General features: G+C 42.3%; 1 protein-coding gene across 8 annotated transcripts in view; it reads right to left on the bottom strand.

The window, feature by feature from the left end:
• The window catches only part of LOC111266472 (ras-related protein Rap-2b), a 65,324-nt gene that overhangs the window by 18,837 nt on the left and 27,512 nt on the right, over nucleotides 1–18,975 (bottom strand). For 7 of the 8 annotated variants that reach the window (XM_086970926.1, XM_086970921.1, XM_086970923.1 and 4 more), the window contains 2 exons: nucleotides 12,875–13,012; nucleotides 5,578–5,655 (listed from right to left, as the gene is read on the bottom strand). In XM_086970926.1, coding sequence (XP_086827052.1) covers nucleotides 5,578–5,655; nucleotides 12,875–13,012 — 216 coding nt within the window. The remainder of the gene's footprint in view (nucleotides 1–5,577; nucleotides 5,656–12,874; nucleotides 13,013–18,975) is intronic. The other variant, XM_086970925.1, reaches the window with a different exon arrangement.

Here is an 18,975-nt window from a genome sequence, read left to right as displayed (position 1 = left end):
ATAACAGATAACATGACATTAATCTAGATGAGACACTATCGTGATGAATTTTGTCTCCTGCATTTGCTTAATAGCAGCGATTTTCGCTACTCGCTTTGTATCCATATGACTGCTTGGGCGTGCGTGCGTGCGTGCGTGCAGTGCGTATGTCTGCCTGTAACCGCCGCCATCAGAAAGTAACGCAGACCTGCGATAGAACTAGCGGTTCACGAAAGTTGGCCTGGCACGCCACTCCTGGACGCATTCATATTGATCTGGCGTAGAGTGTTGAAGTACATACAACAAGCACCGGGCAAACTAATCAAATAGACTCTGATAGATAAAAACAAGTAACATGTAAGCCCTCAAACGGTTTACCTCGATCGAAAAAAGTTGGGTGTGCCCGCCATAACGTCGGAGAGAGAAAAAGCTTATTCAAATAATAATAAGTAACTACATACTTAATGACCATGATTTTCGTACACATGTATGGATTGCTTCTCTCTGCTTCTAGTTACGTATAGTATAAAAAAAAATAATGGAAATACTCCGCTGGCCCGCTACAATTCCATATAGTTAGAAACCACATAGAAAGTGCCAAATGTTGTTACGTTGACGATCGGGAGGATCACTACAAACACTTACCTTCGACAATCGATCTACTGCTACAAACCCTAGCGAGGGACTCACTATTCAGTAGTTCAGAGCGGCACTGACCGGGGCTGACCAAGCCCTATCATCAGTAGCAGTAGAAATCAACTGTGATGGCAAAACGGTTTAGCTTATAGAAACGCTCTGTCAGCCGAAGGCAATCCTCCGGTCCGGTCATGTGGGAGCTAGTAGCTATATTTATCATTATCTCGATATGCATTTGTAATCTTATCACTACATAGGGACATAATTAATAATACGCATAATACGCAACATGTCGAAATTTTGAAGGCACACAAATGATTCGTTGTGAGACGAGATGGATCGTGATATCTCTGTTTGTCCCGAACGGCTGAGTAATCAAACGGCCGACTTCGGATACGTATGCAAAAATATATGTCCATGTTTCGTCTACGCGTGAACATTTTTAATGTTCAGGAGAAACAATTCAGACCCACAACAACAGCATAAGTAAGATAGCCTTCTGTGGTTATTAAATTTTCTCGTATAAGTAGATTTGCCTCTTTTCTTCCCCCTGGCCTGTTCATTCCTGCAATTGTGATTCACAGTAAGTGGTTTACTCCTATTAGGGAGGAAGGACGATGTACACGCGTGAGCTTCTCTGTGCTATTAAATATCTTTAACGACAAATAGCAGATTTCCGAAACACTTCAGTTTACTAAAACGCTGCGTCATTATGACTATGACAGAGTTCTTCATTTAGATTCATCTTACGCACAAACTTCGTGACGAAACCTCATTGCATACTGATGTGAACAGTATATTGCTCCATGATTATTAATAAGTATACTAATTAAGTACTAGTCAATTGATTGAGTCGACAGTTCTGTTCATTTGAATGGCGACGCAAGGTAGCGACGTTTTATTTGAAGGTACAGTGTGTCGTAGCTAGCACAGCTTTTACGGGAATATCTTACAGCCTTCGTAGAGCATTTTTCTATTACAGAAATTCGTATTTGGGTCACACCTCGTTGACCTACGGCACCTGCCAACATTAAGAAACTTTTGTTTTAGATAATGATGTCAATACAATGAGGGAAAAACAACGTAACTTCCCCTTCGTGAGATGTTTTCTCACGGTAGAAATATAGTATTCACCAAGTTCATTCTTACACAGACATTAACGCCAAGGTTTTTGTTGCGGTATGTCTGTTTGGTAAGTATGTACGTACGTACGTACGTACGTACGTACTTGACGTACTGCAGATAGCTGTCCTAGCTACCGGAGACTGACATACGCGAGGACGAACGAAAAATGAAAAAAAAACTCATTTTTCACTCAGAGATTAGCCACAGTTTAAATATGCCTAACGCTATTGACTACTCATTATAACCGGAAGTTGTTGAATATGAATTATACGCAGAATCAAACTATTGATAAATAATTCTATATTTAGTTTCGTTTATAATAGGCCGATTCTACTGTCAGCCTCAAAATCGTCGTACTGATTAGCTGTTCCATTTGAGTTCTAGAACCACTGAACACTAATTTATGTCGTTCTGTTTCAAGCGGATAAGAGTAAAGCTAGCTTGGCAAACGCGCGTGTCTCCCTTTAAGTCATAATGGCGGCCACGGGATCTTCGTTCTCCTTTTTCTACTCTACAACGATATTGCAAGAACAGGACCTTGGCTAGCATAATGTCTAACAATGTACGGCACCCGAATTGGCAAAATTTTCCTATGATTTGCATCTAAGTAATAACAGATATTTCAACGAAATGGTAGAACTATAATTCCCGGCGGTTATATATAACCATCGTTCGCTAGATTACAGCTTAGGTTTGGGTCCTAAATCACTCACACGCCCGGCTCCAATGTTCCCTTTGAAGTTCTGCAAGCATGTCTTTAGTAAAGTCTCAAGTATACAATTAATTTAACTTGTTAAGCGACTATTTATGCTCATCTCGGAGCGCGGAAGGAGAGACCCCTGAATCGATCAGCTTGTAGCTGCCAGCGTACCATGTTGTTAAAGAACGTAGTCTTCCTTCGAACGCTTCAGCTATCGACAATTACACAACGTTTTGTTGTAACTGTCTTTAGTGAACTGTTTTTTTTTAAGTTCGGCGCTGAGACGTATTTTTCACAGAACATCAAATTCAGAACGTAAGGTTTGACTGGCAGTTCGGTGCTACCCGTATTAGGCGCATTTTTACACTCATAACTGATCCAGCAGTTAGGTTTTGTATCGAAATTGAAAAATTCTCACTAGAGAAAAATTGAAACGGGCTCTTGCTTCAATCTTGAGCAGCAAAAAATACCGATAATTTTTTTTTGTCTTTAGATATCATGTGCCGCGATAACAATTCGCGACCTCATACGCTCACTCACATCAAACTTTTTCATTAACACGCCGATCGAAACAGAAGAATCAGAAGAACTTGTTTTTTTGATGGCAGGGATTAACTTTAGAGCCCGCAACGTTCCTTCTTTATTGCGAAGTTTTGATCTGCTGCGCCAAAACTTGGTTCCGCTTCTTTTACAGCCGCATACTCGTTTGCCATGCGGTACCCGGTCTATTTGAACTGAGCAGAAAGAAAGTTTATAATCTCGACAGGCGTTCGTCTAGCACGTAGAAATTAGACAATAGCTGGTCTCTGCCAAAATTCCCAAAAAGGAGAGGTCTATCAACGAAGAATAATATGTCGCACTACTGCAGATAATACTGTGAATCGTTACCACTTCCCTTGAAACGCCTGCCCCCTAATATGCTTAGTTCCAGTGGAGTCTATTCGCTGTCGTTGATGGTCTATCGAACGCTGCACCAAACCGTCAAATACCTGCCAATGGGGGCTAATGGACAATGGGCGATAGAGCAACGAAAAGATTAAGCGGGACCTTTCTACATAGAAAAATCATTATTTTGTTGTCGCTAGTGGTCGAAGAACAATTTTCACTGGTAGCGACTGAGCCAAAGCAAGATGAACCATATCCCGCCATACACACAAGTACGTGACTACATGTATTATGTTCAGCGTCTATTTACAACGGCGTTTCTGTTTCTCTTTGTTGTTGCAGAGAATGGGAATTGTGGTAACGATTGCTCCTCTGGAGATGTCACCAGAACGAAGAGAACCATCATCAGTGTGCCAGCATTTCTCCTGGCAGTGTTCCTGCCATTTGTACCATCAGGTCGTTCTTATCATTTGAACGTTGACATTTTCGTTTCTCTAGTGAGCGAACGATCGGTAGCAGTAGCAGCCGTGGCCGAATGCCACCGGCGTCCACTGCTATCCGCGGTGTCATCCTCCCAACGATGCATCAATCACTGGACAAAATCAGTTATTTTATCTAATAATATTTACTATTACATAACAGTACCCTCGATTTTGTCCTACTGTAACTTTTAGTGATGACGATGACGATGATGATGCGCGGTAGTTAAACGAAACAATGGTACAAATAGCTAGTCGTAGACGTATGGTCCTACGAAGCCAGAGAGCGAGAGAGAGATAAGCGGGGTCGTCACAGTGGCCATGACAATGGAAGTTGCAATTAGTATGTGACAAGGTAAATAGACTATGAAAAGTATGTATATGTCTCTATGTGTGTCTGTGGTCTTTTATGTCACCCTGCAGCTTTTACAGCCGCGAACAGCTGCCACGTTTAGAATGCATTACGTTAACGGCGTGACGTGTACATTAATATTTGTACAGTGGTTGATGGTTAGAATCGAGCTTCTTTCAATTGTTTTAGCGTAGCAATAGTATGCCGTTACATACCTCCATCTGCACAACATGCAATTTAGTCAAGTACATGGTTCGTCTGTTGGGCAATGCATGGAAGCTTATCACAATTATCATTTCCATTGTTTCAACAGCTTTCCGGCATTTCATAAATGTAACACTCAACAAATTGCGTACAATTTCTTCATTTATTATTAGTACACGAACGGGATCATACGTTGATCATTTATCTCTCAGTAGTATCTATGCCTTATTTTTACTCCAAACGAACCTTTCAGGGGTTTTGAAGGGTTTTCTGCGTTCGAGCGATATACTCTACAGGGGCTGTCCGTCCATATTTCTTACACTGCTGCTGTACTCCGTTCATTTCCACAACTTGACCTTATCTATAAGTTACATTTTGTACCCACTGGATTCTGGTTTCGAAGCTCTTTAAGAACGTAGCACCGATTCTCGGGCCTCTCCTCACAAAACGATTCCTAATGCATCTTTCCAGCGTAAAATACTTTAACAAAACGCCATCTCGACAATACAGGTTGTGCTCTAAAGTCTATCTAGACAACCCACCAAGGGCGTAACCTAAGTGCGGGGCGCGCAAAGATTCTCAAATCAGGATTCAACTAATCTACTATTGTTACAGACGTTTACGTGCCCTCTCGTTATCGCGCCCCTAAGCTGTACGTATCGCTACATTTTGTTTTCTTTCAGCCGTCTCATACGATTGAATCACCCGAAGCATAGATAAGGTAATAGATTTCAGCGTTCCTTCTCCTTTTCAAATATCACATAACTATGATTCGTTCTAAACGGCTGTCAGTCATACCATATCTATGCTATTACTACGATTTACATCACAAACCAGATCACCAATAACCCAAATTATGTCACGAGCTAACGTCACGAATCAACAGTGTAAATCTAAATAAACTATTTTATTGTCTTTAAAGACGGACGTTTCTATTGTGGAAAGCTACGTGGCACTCGATAGATCAATCACTTTGCTACGACCATACATGGCATAGATTTTTCTACTTCGTTCTTACTCCACTTTTTATTTCGCGATTTTTTTTGCACCTCGGACAACCGCTTGTACACGTTAGCAATAACGGTTATTGTGGTAACGGTATTTTTCGTCACGCCGATAAATGGAAGACATAACATCACAGGATGAATGATCTTTAACGGCTCGAAGATGTAAATGTATTAGAAATACTTATAAAAGACCGACCGAAAAGCTCTTACCTTGTTGCCGACAAGCAGAACTGGCACGCTGTCCGAGTTTTTGACGCGCATGATCTGTTCCCGCATGTTTTTGATATCCTAAAATACCACCAGACACAAATAAAACATTAGGCGTCAATAACAACAAAATAACGATACGTGTGCATGTATAATAATTGACCTAGTGAAAATTTTCATTAAACATTGTTTTTGAATATAACGTGTCAAAAACAACTTTTTGTCGTTTTGATTTCCCCATGAACACTGGCTATAGCCATGGTAAAAGCTTTACCTTCGAATTGCCATACCTATGGCGATCTAGCCTATAGATTGTTATGTTTCGAACGCTGTCGAATCGTTGAACACGCGAGCAGAGGACTTAAGTTTGAAGAAAAATGGTTTAAATTTGTCCACACAGTCAACCTAAGTTTGGGTTACTTCCTGCTTATTTCATAGAAGACAGACACGGTGAGACGAATGATGGTGCCTTGATATTTGAACGACGTCAAACTTTAGGTGAGCTAGCCGAAGGATTGGGCATCCTGTTTCGGGGCTAGACTCCTTCTTCTCTGTGACTGTGTGTCCCGCTGTTCACGACCTTTTACCAGCTGTAAACGGCTACTTGAAAAATGCTAATACCAGATGAAAAATAGGAGGTTTGCAGCCTCCAGCTCGATCTTCAGATGATCTAGCCGGTCATGCGTGCCGGTAACGGTACCGAATAACGGGCCTGATAAACAAAGACAATTATCATGTCCAACTTAGCTACAAACGTTTGCTTAAGAACTCGCTTATGACTCGCACGGTGTATAGATACGTACTGTTATTCCAACAGTCGTTTCATTATAGAAAGTTAATTGTTGCTTTCAATAGCTGTCGTGCTCCTCACCGATGCTACCACTGTTTTTGTTAGCAAAGCAATTAATTATGGTTAATTATTGAGCCCACAAAAAAGCGGTTCTGAATAATTATTCTATTTGTAACACTTATTTTTACACTGTGGCTTGACTGATTGCCGACCTAAACCAATGAGAAGCTGCATTTTAGTAACTTATAAATCTGCTACGAGTTCCACCAAAATTCAAGATTAATAATTAACGTTGTTAGGTTACTGCCAATACGGCAGAGTTAAAATCACTATTATATATAAAGTAATTGATAATGGCTATTATAGCAGAACGTCTATTAAGCTTCTATGTTTCGAGCTTTACGTTCGGCACCGTCGTTAGGGATCCCATCGAATGACTAGCTACCGGAACGAAACGAACCGTGTGTCTATTTCCGGATTAAACCTAGACCACAACGTGTCCCTAAAATTAGCAGGCAAATACGTCACCCGCTAAGCAAGGCATACACGTCTGCAGAGCGAGGGTCACGTCAATCGAAACAACCAGATTCTTTCCCGCAGGTAGAGAACTCTTCTTTTCGACTCTGTCGAAAAGTGTGGCTTTGAAACCGCCGAGGTTCTGCTTGATTATCCAACGTAGCTCATCACGCTCCGAACTCCTGTTCATGTGCGTTCCGTTCTTCGTGGAGCTCTCATACGCGCTATCAAATGCCGTGGTTGTTTCACCCACTACTTCAGATCATTTCACCTTTTGCCACGATACAGACGGCCGTTCCATAGCATTAAACCATATTTTCTTCCATGGAGAGGAAATGGACGTTCGCTGAAGTTCGTCTGATGACTAACGGGATCAGGACAGACCCAGCGAACGTTAGCAGGAGCAGGAGCAGTAGCAACAGCAATAACAACAACAAGCCGAAAACGGTAAGTAGTCTGGAAATGAGGGTTGCTGTTTCAAGAATAAAAAATATATGTTTCAAAGATCCTGACTCATCGCGGCCATCATAACCATCATCGGGATCGCAGCTTTATCACCAGGACGATTTCCCCTATATACCATATGGTGCGTATATAGAGGTCAGTGCTTTTACAAACAGCAGCGGCAGTAGCTGAAGTATCTCAATGAGAGCCAATTTCCGCGGCCGCGGCAACAGTCGGTGGTACCGCGCCAATGTTTTTCCACAATCAGCACTATCACCGTCACGGCGAACGAACCATTAGCAACAGAATTACCGACTCGGCCATCATCATCGACGTCGCTGTCATCGGTTCAATTTGAAATGAGAAGTAACCTCGTTCCTGTTGTTGTCTTTGTCCTGCCACTGCTGCACCTGCTTTGTCTGCCTTTTTCAGCAGCCTTTAGAGATAACTCGTTCTCGTTCGCCGCTCTTTTTGTCGAGTTCCTCGTTCAACTTGATGTCGTCGATGACGTATTGTGCTTGCCACTATTCTTGTTGCCACGGCAAATAACGGGATAGCAAACATTTGAAATCATGAACAAGTTTGCCTTTGTTTTCGTTCCCGTGCTTTTATGCCGATTTGTCTTTTTTTGTGCTCGATGATGGCCCGCCACCATTCTGGCACAAGAACGACCACTTCTAGAAATCGTACTACTGCTATAACTTACTCATCAGCAGTACCAACATCATAATGATTTTTCGCTCTGTCCATCTTTTCACTCGAAGAAAGCAAGCAAGCGTCTTCTCTACTGTTTCAATATGTGTGTGCTATCTGCATCAAACCCAGTTCTATTAGAACTATGTAGTTTCCGCAGCAACTATTACTGTTCCTACTCAAATATAGCTATGGTCAAATACGCACAAAATTTGTACCATTCAGCTGAGCATACATGTGACCTCGGATCAACTTAGAAAGGTTTACAACTAGGACCGTTTTTCGCCTAATTCGAAATCACCATCGCCATCGCCACTAACTTTAGCTTCAAATAGTAAGGATTGTTACCAATAAGACAATCTTCTTTAAATGACTGAGAGGGCTGGCTACCTGTTTTCATAGAAGCGGAAACAGCAACGACGACGAAAACAAATCTAATGGAAGTGGAAGCAACGATATCGTGAACAGAATTATACGCATGTACTACGTACTTTTTCCCTACGCCAGCGAACGAGCATAGCTACTCCCCCGACCAAAAAAAAAAAAGACCACCTTTGTCGCATTGTCCGCTGTTGTCTAACCGGTGTCCCATGGTTGTTTGTGAACGCTCCGTTGCCGATAGCGATTCATCCATGGCAATCTATGATTATAATGATGATGCGCATATATATACCATCCATAACAGAGGTCTGTTACGCTACTCCAATGTTGGCCATAGCGCACACAAGTAGATCGTCTTGGCGCTTATTGCCATTAGCAGCAGCGGCGCTATCATCATCAGTGAAATCATCGTCAAGAAGAAAAAATGGTAGCAAGACAACGGAAAGTAACAAAAAGCAGCTATTAGAACTACCGCGTGAAGACGTTGTCACTTCACGAGTATTTGAGAACAGGAACAGTTTAGCAATTGTTCATGGTTAGTACCGCGTAAGGCTATCGTTGCTACGGCCTTAGCTCTGTCTGCTAAGAGGCAGGAGAAGTACACAGACGCGTAAGCCGCTGTTGTCTAGCCAATCGAAGATCGCTTGGCCTGCTTTTTCTTATCCTTATACAGTCGTCATCGTTGCCACCATTTGTATGAGCAGCAGCGATACCACTTGCGCCTTCTATCCTAACCTCTGCATATTTTTCCTTCGTGATGCTGGTTTACGACAACGCTTAGCATCCTGACATCCTCGCCAGGTTTTTTTTCTCCGATGGGTTCTGCTACAAGTCGGGGCCACTTGAGGCACCTCGATATTGATGAGAATAAGCAAATACATGAACTGGGGGTATTGAGAAGTGAAGACAAGGGCCAGGGGGAAGTATAAGAAGGACAAAGCAGAAAAAGACTGTCGCATATATAGATCCCCTGAAGGTAAAACATAAAGAGATTATACAAAATTAGGAAAACGCACACTACCCAGGTTTCAGCTGTCCTTTTAGCGAGCGTGATAGATGAAGTGGTATGACCAGCCCGGCGCTAACAAGCCTTAATGCTTCTATTTAACATGTTTTGCATTGCTGTAGGTCTTGGCATTTCAAGATCTGTATAGATCCACCCGTACACGCTCTTATATTCTTTTTATACCAGTTAGCTAGCACCCTCCTGGCTGTTCCCCTTCGTTTCGCCTTCAACACTGGACCTGCCTGTTTTCCAAGCTTATCCATATATATATATATAACATAACATAGCGTACAGCCATACGGTCGGTATTTTCTGCGTACAACAATCTTCGACTTTTTGTATTACTCACTGAAGTAAACTCTGTAAGCGGCCAGCATTGCTTAAGGAATACGCTTTAGTGGTTATATAGAGTTCATATCAGGGTGAGATAATGAAAAAGTGAACTTAGTTACCACTTGTTTTCAATTAGGGGAATATTTACCCGGTTTATGTGCTTCAAATAAGCAAACCATACTAAAAATCGACAGCCTTTATTAGAGGAAGGGATGGGAGTGTTGTTCGAAAAGAGGACTCGAAACGAGTCGGGCTGACATGATCCTGTGTTGGACGAATCTATTCGATGCCCGTTTACAAAATGGGGTTTCGTTTAAAATCAAGGTCGCCTCGGTAGCTTGTTATAAAATCTAGGTTTTCGTCGGCGCAACTCGAAAGTACGCCCTGGGGGCAGATTGTTGAACGGACGCGTTTTTCTAGACGACACGCAGAACATTTGAGAACCGATTGAAACTTCTTCCTACTTCTGCGTTTTTCAGTATACTGAAGAGGAAGATATCATTTAGAATTTCACAACATTGAAACGACTACCAACTAGCCGGTAAGTAGTTACGCATTCGACGGCGCACCGGAGTCACTTCAGGATTACTACAGTCAAACATTGGTCAACAGGAACGGAACTTTCCAATATCATATTATGGAAAATTATCACGTTCAAGGAGGAAGATGTGCTTTTTAGTCTTTAAGAGCAACAGAAAAAGGAGTAGTCCCATTTCTCCAACAAAGTGTATTCTTCCTCTGGCTTACACTTATTAATCAATTTCTACATCAAATGACTTCTTAGCGTAATAGAAAAAACATTAGCACGGAAGTGTGGTACCGTCACATACTTGGGGACGGGACGGCACGAGGATACTGCAGTTTGTAGCGGTAAATCCGTCAAAGAATAAGCTTAGATAACAACATTAGGTAAAATTTTCGATCTATATCTACATATCGATATGTAGACATTGGTTAGCATAAATTAGCGGACCTCTTTAGGACACTGATTACAGGCACTGTCCTCTATGAGCGTTCACTATACGGCACAATGATTAGCATGAATATTCGACTGTACTGCAGTACGATGTTTTGACATCGTGCATTCTGCCTATAAGGTTGACCACGTGCATGGCGGTTATAATCCTACCAGCGGGAAGCTGTAGCCTGTGACGTATGCGTATAAAAGACGAAAAGTAGACGTGCTTAACTTCATTGACGTCCGGCAGCGCTTTTGCTATGTTAACAAGCCAAAATGATATATCACTTCGCAGAGCACAAGGCAGTAGCCATTGACAGCACCGACCATCATGTCTGTCGAGATATGATGCCAGCCGAAAAGTTGCCAAACCATATATAGAAATGGGATTGACTTTATAATCTTGATTGATAGCCTTTCTATAATAGTACCAAAGCTAGGAGAAAAAAACTAAGGGTTATAATTTACTTTTAACGGATACGGTAATACATCATTATCATTTGTCCGCATTCTTTTTTCCAGTTTGCCAGATGTAAACATTTATCGATTACGTTAGTTTATCAACGTTACGTTATCAACGTCGACATATCAGCAGGTGATTAATTACGAAATGCTCGAGCTAATACTAATGTGACGGCTTTTGAAGTTGGGGCCTATAATGCAAAAACGTAATAGCTTATATTAATATTCCAAAGCGGTAGGAAAGCTGAAGTAACCTAAAATTCGATCTGACTAGACGAAGGCGAGCGTTCATCAGCTACAAGCAATGACTGCTAAAAATAGATCATATTTATCTTCCTACAATACTATGTGATACCTGCTTGAGCTATTGAGGAGCGTCACGGTCGTCACTATCATCGCCATAAACGCCTTTGGGTGCGCGCCCTTTTGATCGTTAGCAGACGGCAAAATGAATCAACTGAACTCGATCTAGGTCTACAAAGATGGGTTTATTATTTTTATTGCAGTCATTGGGCCGTTTAGCTAGCGGAGCAGACGTCTCATCACAAAAAACTCACACTCACACCATCACCGAAATAACTCAGCGCCTGCCGGCAGTCGGTCGCCAACAGCCGTTCCCGGAGTCTAGCCCGACAAAGCCCCAGTACATTCGCAGCACCACGACTGAGGCCTTTATGGTACGCCGCCGCTGCCGCCGCTGCCGCTGTTCACATTGAAAGTGTCATCCGCCGGTGGTAGGAAGCATAAGTCACCGCTGCGAACGAGTCCGCGTCGCGCGAGCATCTTCACCAACAGATGAGCCGCAACATAGAAGCAATGCGGTAGAGGTTGCTGTAAGGCAAGCGACACCCTGGTGCAAGAACCGTTGTCGTCCTCCTCTTCAAGGGGTAACTGAAGGCGGCCGCAGGCGGCATCAGAGGCCCTAGAAACAGCATCAATGATGATGATTATATAGACGTGGCGGCGGCAGCAGCAGCAGTAGTAGTAGCAGTAGCAGCAGCAGCAGCATCGACGCTTGTCTAGCGGAACACAGGGAAATGCTTATTGTCTTCACTTTGCCCCTAAAGCGTGCGACGGAACGATTCACCCCCCCCCCCCCCCCTCCCCTTCGTCCTATCATCATCATAGCTATCCAGCTACGTCAAACAACATTTTTGTCGATTTTCAGCTCGATACGTTTGCTTACCTTAAAACAAAGCGGAACACGAAAGAATTAAAGGAAAACATATCTATGACGAAAAGAGCCATCAGGTAGAAAAATAAACAATGGAGGAAAAAGATAGATAAACATAACAGCAACAGCAATAGAGCACGCTGCTCGTCGGAATCAAAGCGAGTGCTTTATCGGCGACTTGAACGGTAGCTAACTATGATGCCAGTAAAAACGATCAAACCGTTTACCGGCGCCCATGAAGGCAAATATTTTCATAGAATATTAGTGAAAAAAAAAATTAAAAAAAAAAAACATATTCTTCATATTTTTTTTGTAAAAGAAATCTTAATAATTAGTCATATTTAGAATGAAACGTTACGTAAAGCGTGACGGTTCATCGAATCCGTACAGGTTTTCTCGAACTCTGACTCTCATTCGTTTTCAGAGTATCTGGAAGTTTGTACATATATCAGTTGTACACGACTTTTTACGCACGTTTTTATAGACAGCGATCAATTAGTTCTGCGTAATGACTGCAGTAACTGGTTGGCACCACTTACTTACTTGCCATCCAAAACCGCTGCGGACTCGGAGATCAGGAGCAAATTTTAGAGTAGGTACACCGTAATGATAACGATGGGTCTCAGCAGCGTAAGAAGTTACGGCCACTCTCCATTTGTGTGCCTGTCGATTGGCATGTGCCTGTTAGATAAGCATTGTAGGTTATTATCGTTAACAAGTGACGCGGAGCAGTTTAATAGGACATGTCGGAGCCTCAAGCACCACAAACAGGAGCTTAGTCGTTACAGATGAGCCGCGTAAATCAGAGAGAAGACCTACTCGCAGGCAGGACTCCGATCAAATATCTGATCGCTAAACAGTGCACTACAGTGAAGACTACAAAGAAAAATCATTAGCATCGATAAGAAATCACATTTAAAAAATTTTACCACAGTATCACTGCAGAAAAACTGAACTCGGTCCAGCATTTATATAGATAAATATCGCATTCGCAATGTTATTTCTCTACTAAAAGATTAACGATAACCGTGGATAAATCAATAACGCCAACATCTTTCCCTGTTGTTGCCAAAGGTAAACGGCTTATCAACAACCAGAATGTCGTATCGACAGCTCCCTCTCACGCGGCCGCTTGTGAGAAGACTCCATTGAATAAGCAAATGAACTAATTTCATTCACACGGTTTATCATTCACGATACGAAGAAAGGGTACGATACATACATATTATAGATGACATTCATTGTTGTTGCATAGTGATGACCAGGGGGAAGACAATAGCCTATTACGGAAAGAAGCTTCAAGGCAAGCGAATACGACACACCCACGGCCGATATTGCCGACTGTCGTTGCTTTCGTTATTGACATGTTTACGTTAATACTATATGATGACGGTACTAAATAATAACGAAATAAATTCATTGGAAAGCACCGTCATATCACATTATCACCGAGCCTTCTATTGCCTTTACGCGATGCTGCTGCCGCTGTTGATGCAGCTGATTTATGTCTGTGACGCGATAACCCTTCGTTTTGGAGGCTATGAGCGGCCACAGGATAGCGCAATAAAAAAAAAAACAAATGCTCCGATGCATCGCCAAAAGATGTCACCTCTGACCTTTTCGAGACGACGCAATCCTGTAGCGTATTCAAGGGTAGCGGGGCAAGAAGCCCCACAGATCGACGTTGACTGCCATCGTTGTTACCATCAGCAGCAGCAGCAGCGGGCGTCAGCACTCGGTTAACTATGAGCCTGTCGCGGCTAATGGCGACCTGCAGCCATCGAGCGAACGTTTTCGTTATGTAGCTGCTTTGCTATACGAAAGGAAAAAAAGAAAAGGCGGAAAGCAACTCGATCTGACAATCCGACCGGGTCGAGCATGAGCGCCCCTTCATTGCAGCAGGGGCGGCAGTGGCAAAGTAACGGCGACCATATCACGCTGCCGGTAGTCGTGCTGATGGCGGTGGCGGCAATGTCGCTCGTCTATGATGCTTATCAAAAGTTGTTGTTATCAACGCCTTCTGCTTCTTAGAAGGAGAACAACAGATAGGAAATGTTATATTAACAGAGCTTTTTTTTTTTTTTTTTCTTTTTTAATAATCTGCTCTAGTGTCAAATGTTTTGTTTCTCCGTGCTCACGTCGTTCTGTTGCTGCTTTTGACGGTTAAATAGTTAAAAGTGGCCCCCGGCAGTAATAGCAGGCACTGCTCGAATACAGCTCCGTCCCTGGGGTCCCAAGCAGCAATGAAAGCAGTTTCTGCGGTTGCCATACATCAAAAACATCGACAGATAGGTAAACACACAAATAGCCACACCTCAATAATCAGAATCATTGGCAATAGCACAAGCGGCGATCGTGACGATATACAACGCAAGTTGTACATTCGGCTTAATATATATGATCGAACGAAGCTAGCTACAGCTTATCGCGGAGAGCAACAACAACATTAGAAATAATTTATTCTTGCGTTTTGTGGGTACAGACCGTAAGCTTACCGTTTTCTATCTATGACGACGCAATGATGATGACGAAGCGCATGACGATCGCTACGGTCATCATCATCACCATGGCGGTAATAGGTGTTGTCCTGTCGTCCGTCGTCATCGTCCGTCTCAAAAGCCGTTACTCGGAATCATTTAGAAAGTCAATTGTCAATGTAAAAGTAGTTTTTTATGTTCGGTACTTAAGCTGTTAGGGAACACTTTAAACGGATCTTGCTGGACTTACCAACAGACCTACCTATGAAACAGCACGATAATAATATGCCAAAAAATAACCATTTATTTGCCAACGCGAAAATTTGAACCAGTGATGGCCGCATCTTCATAGTTACTATGACAACGAACTCAAGGAAATACGCATTAGCCACCCAGACCACGTCGCCATCGCCACCATTGCCGCTTGCGAAGTAAATGGGCTGTCCAAACAGAGAGAGACAGGTGGAAAGAGTGAACTCGCTGAATCAGAGCGTTCAAAAGATGTGTAACAAGGAAATGCGTAAGGAAGGGTTCAGAATTTTTTCATCTACCTCATTCGATATTAGCGGTGCAAAAAAGTGCCCGTATCGTCGTATCGCACCACCCAAGACTCAGATGCATATAGTTAATGATACATGAACACACCAGCCCGATACCTGCAAAACTATACATTCATACAGGTGTGCAATATACAGCAATGTGCACACCCTGTACATGTGCTTTATGCTGACACCTCTCGCCGAGGTGTTAATAGCAGCCAGCCGAATCCTAGCAACAGGCCTAAGAAAGACAACCTTGCTACTTGAATATAGGGGAGCTGCTCAATGGATGTTTATAACATTAAGTCGACTTATCCCGTATCCTTGGAATGTCATTTATATTCATACATACGAATACACCTCGTGATCCTCTCCTTAGAGAGAGATCTAAAAAAACGGGATGGAGACGCGTGTTATTTTCAGAAACACGACTTCATCGTAGAACCACTTATGTATCTACGTGTCAAATGACGGTTAGTAAAGCAATGAACAACGAAAGCTGGAGCTATATGGAACAAGATCTATATAAGCCACTCCGTTTTTCTCTACCGGGGGATCCTTTGCTTCTGCTTTTAATGCGATAACACTTCAAGAATATTTAAAATGCCCACGAGTTAGAAATCTAACGCTAGTCGCGCGTTACAGGATTTTGTTCTTCGAGTAGAACTCAGCTAGAGTAAAAATGTTTTCCCGTTCGCTGCATCCCATATAATTGTCTTCGACAACGTCTTACTTACAATTATTTTTTGAACTAAAACAATACTGCCGACATATGTGTCATATTGCGCATGACAAGGACCGTTCTTTAGGATGCCAGAAAAATTTACACAGGCTTCAGTCCGATTGAGCTACGTTTGAAAGGACGGTGCGCACGAACAAACTGCAACTCGTCGATGGGCCAATGCTTAGGCCATTCAAAAACAGGCTTCACGGAACTTCATGTGGATCTATGGCAGACGAATTACAATCCTTGACCTTTCTAACTTGATAGTAAATAATTACAAAGCATTGGCTTCACTAGCTATAATCACAGCCTTTTTTAAAGAGAAAAAAAAAAAACAACGCACTTTCGCACTGATTTTGTCAAATGACTGATTCGTTTGTACAGATTATTAGTGGTCTAAATAAGCCATCTCTGACACATCTAACCCCACCTCTAGGCATATAGCCCTACCTATCTCTGCAACTGCACCTTTTGGGGTTGCATAGGTTAACGAAATTGACGCCTTCGATTGATATCCTTTCGAATATAAGTGCGATAAGCCTATTTCAGGCGCGGAATAGAAGAGCCTTTGACGAATATATTGGCTTAATAATTCTATTCTTTCTCCTGCCATCGGGCGTTCTCAATAACAGTATTTAGTAAGTTTTATTCTACACAGCTTCGGCTTCCCCCACATAAAAATAAAGAAAAAAAAAATTAATATAATCCGCACAAATGCACCGTCATAGTAAATTGTCGTTGTAACCGTTCTCGAGGTACGAAGCGGTTTGCGGAAGGGGGCAAACAGCCATGACCAACCGCTTGCGAGTCAATATCTTTGAAAGATTTTCCCATAACCAAAACTTATTGAAATACATAAAATAAACGAGACAAGTTCGAGAAAGACAAAAAATACACATATATCTTTTTTAACTTGGATGTTAGTCAGCTAGCGTATGCATCTGTTGGCTGGGATGCCTGAATGGCAATTGACGCTAATGAAAATGCATCTTACAAGAAGGTCGATGGAAATAAGAACGATTTGTGAAAACATACATATGGAATCAACGAAAGTTTTTTGTGTCTTTTTTTATTATTTGGCGATTACACCATAACCTTCTACTACAACCATTAGTGGAACCTCATACAGGTAAAATGCTCGTTTTTATACAGTACGGCTTTAGCAAAAGGACAAGTAGCATTCGTTCTCGCAAACGTTCTCTGACGTTTTTCTCATTATAAAGACAGGGTAATCACTTACGCACCAAAACAGACATTGCATTCCGATTACTTTTAATAACCCGAAAGGAGTTATTTTCATACACTCTCAGATCCAGTCGTTTAACCTAGTTCTCAGACTCGTCCACTTATCATTATATAATGATTTTCATATTTGACATTAATTGAGAAAGGTTTACGGTCTGACGTTTCGAAAATTTAGTAGACAGTTAAAAACACTCAGCGGCAATAGCAACAAAGCTCTATGAAAGACAACGTTGTTATTCTGTCTGTGACGGCAGTAAAAAGTCTAGCGTCTGCTTATGGGCACGTATAATGACGACCCAATGGATTTGCAGGACGAGGGTCACCTGTATCATCGTCAACATCACGAGCCTAGCAGGCATCGGAGTGCTTCAACGCAAACTTACACGCAGGCTAACGTCGGCGTCGACTTCGGCCGTAAATTCCATCGTTTCCAGCTTCCGCTCGGAGTGTAACAGCTAAGTGATACGATATCGGCATAACAAACTGTGTCTTTGCCTTCTTCCTCGTACAACTGCAGACTAAATTGGCTCTTTGAGTGCTACTGTTACCGCTACTACTACAGATAACGTAATGACTTATTATTATGCATACATATATGTATATAATAACGTTATAGGCGGAAACCGTTATTTATATTCTAGTCGTTATCGACGTACGCAGTAGTGTGAAGCTATCACAACAACAACTGCGTATAGCGAACCCTTCCCATGTTCCAAACTGGTTCCCATTGCTACCATACGAATAAACAGAATGGTGATAATGCCCCTGGGACGGGGGTACTGGGGAGCGGCTGTTTGATCGTCGTTAGCAGTAACATCGGCGCATGAAAAAGTTTCGATGTTGTTATTTCACTGACATCCGGATCAGCATCGGTAATAACAATCGATTAACGGCAATACGTTCGTTCACATAACGAGTGATAGTAAGTTTATTCGTTTACCATTTATGACAGACTGTAACTTTTGTCTCGCTCAAATTGATCCACCTTTGATAATAGTCTTCAGCAACGATTGACGAATCAATCTCGTGCAATGGCCAAAGGCTTTGGCGATTCTGCTGCCGTATATAGCATGATATAGAATAACATAATAATATACTTGCGTTGGCCGCCTTTAACTCGCTAAACAGGTTCAGTTGTCGAACGACGTCACCACCGGTGCATTCTAATGGAGCCGACTGTAGGGAAATCACCTATTTGTTCTTTGTAACACACTGCCAGCTGGCTATCGCTCCAACTAATGGCCCCCCAGCGGATGACTGACCTACTGATGAAGCTGTTATTGCCCAGTAACGTAAATAAGAAAATAGCCGGGGGCGGCAGTCGTGATAGTAGGGGTATATCCAAGGCCAACCTGACATTGTGACAACAAGCATTACGCATGCGTGTACCGACCAGGTTTTTCCACCTGTTCTCCACATGGCTGATCAGATCATCGGATATTTTTTCTAATATATAGATATAATCGTAATATATACTTGAACCATGTTGCTTGTTTCGAAAGACAGTGCAATAGCACTCAGGCCCCGCTTTATACTGAGAGTCACCAGAGTTCTTAGAAGCCTATGAACTGCCAGTCGGTCTTGACAGCGGTGCCACCCGATCGATGCAATTCACTGCTATGCGACTTAAATTCATTGAAAAATCATACTTTACAAGCA

Source organism: Varroa jacobsoni, unplaced genomic scaffold (assembly GCF_002532875.2).
Source record: "Varroa jacobsoni isolate VJ856 unplaced genomic scaffold, vjacob_1.0 scaffold_1086, whole genome shotgun sequence".
Lineage (NCBI taxonomy): Eukaryota > Metazoa > Arthropoda > Arachnida > Mesostigmata > Varroidae > Varroa > Varroa jacobsoni.
Note: the sequence above shows the minus strand (reverse complement) of the source record. Positions and strands in the feature narration are given on the sequence as shown.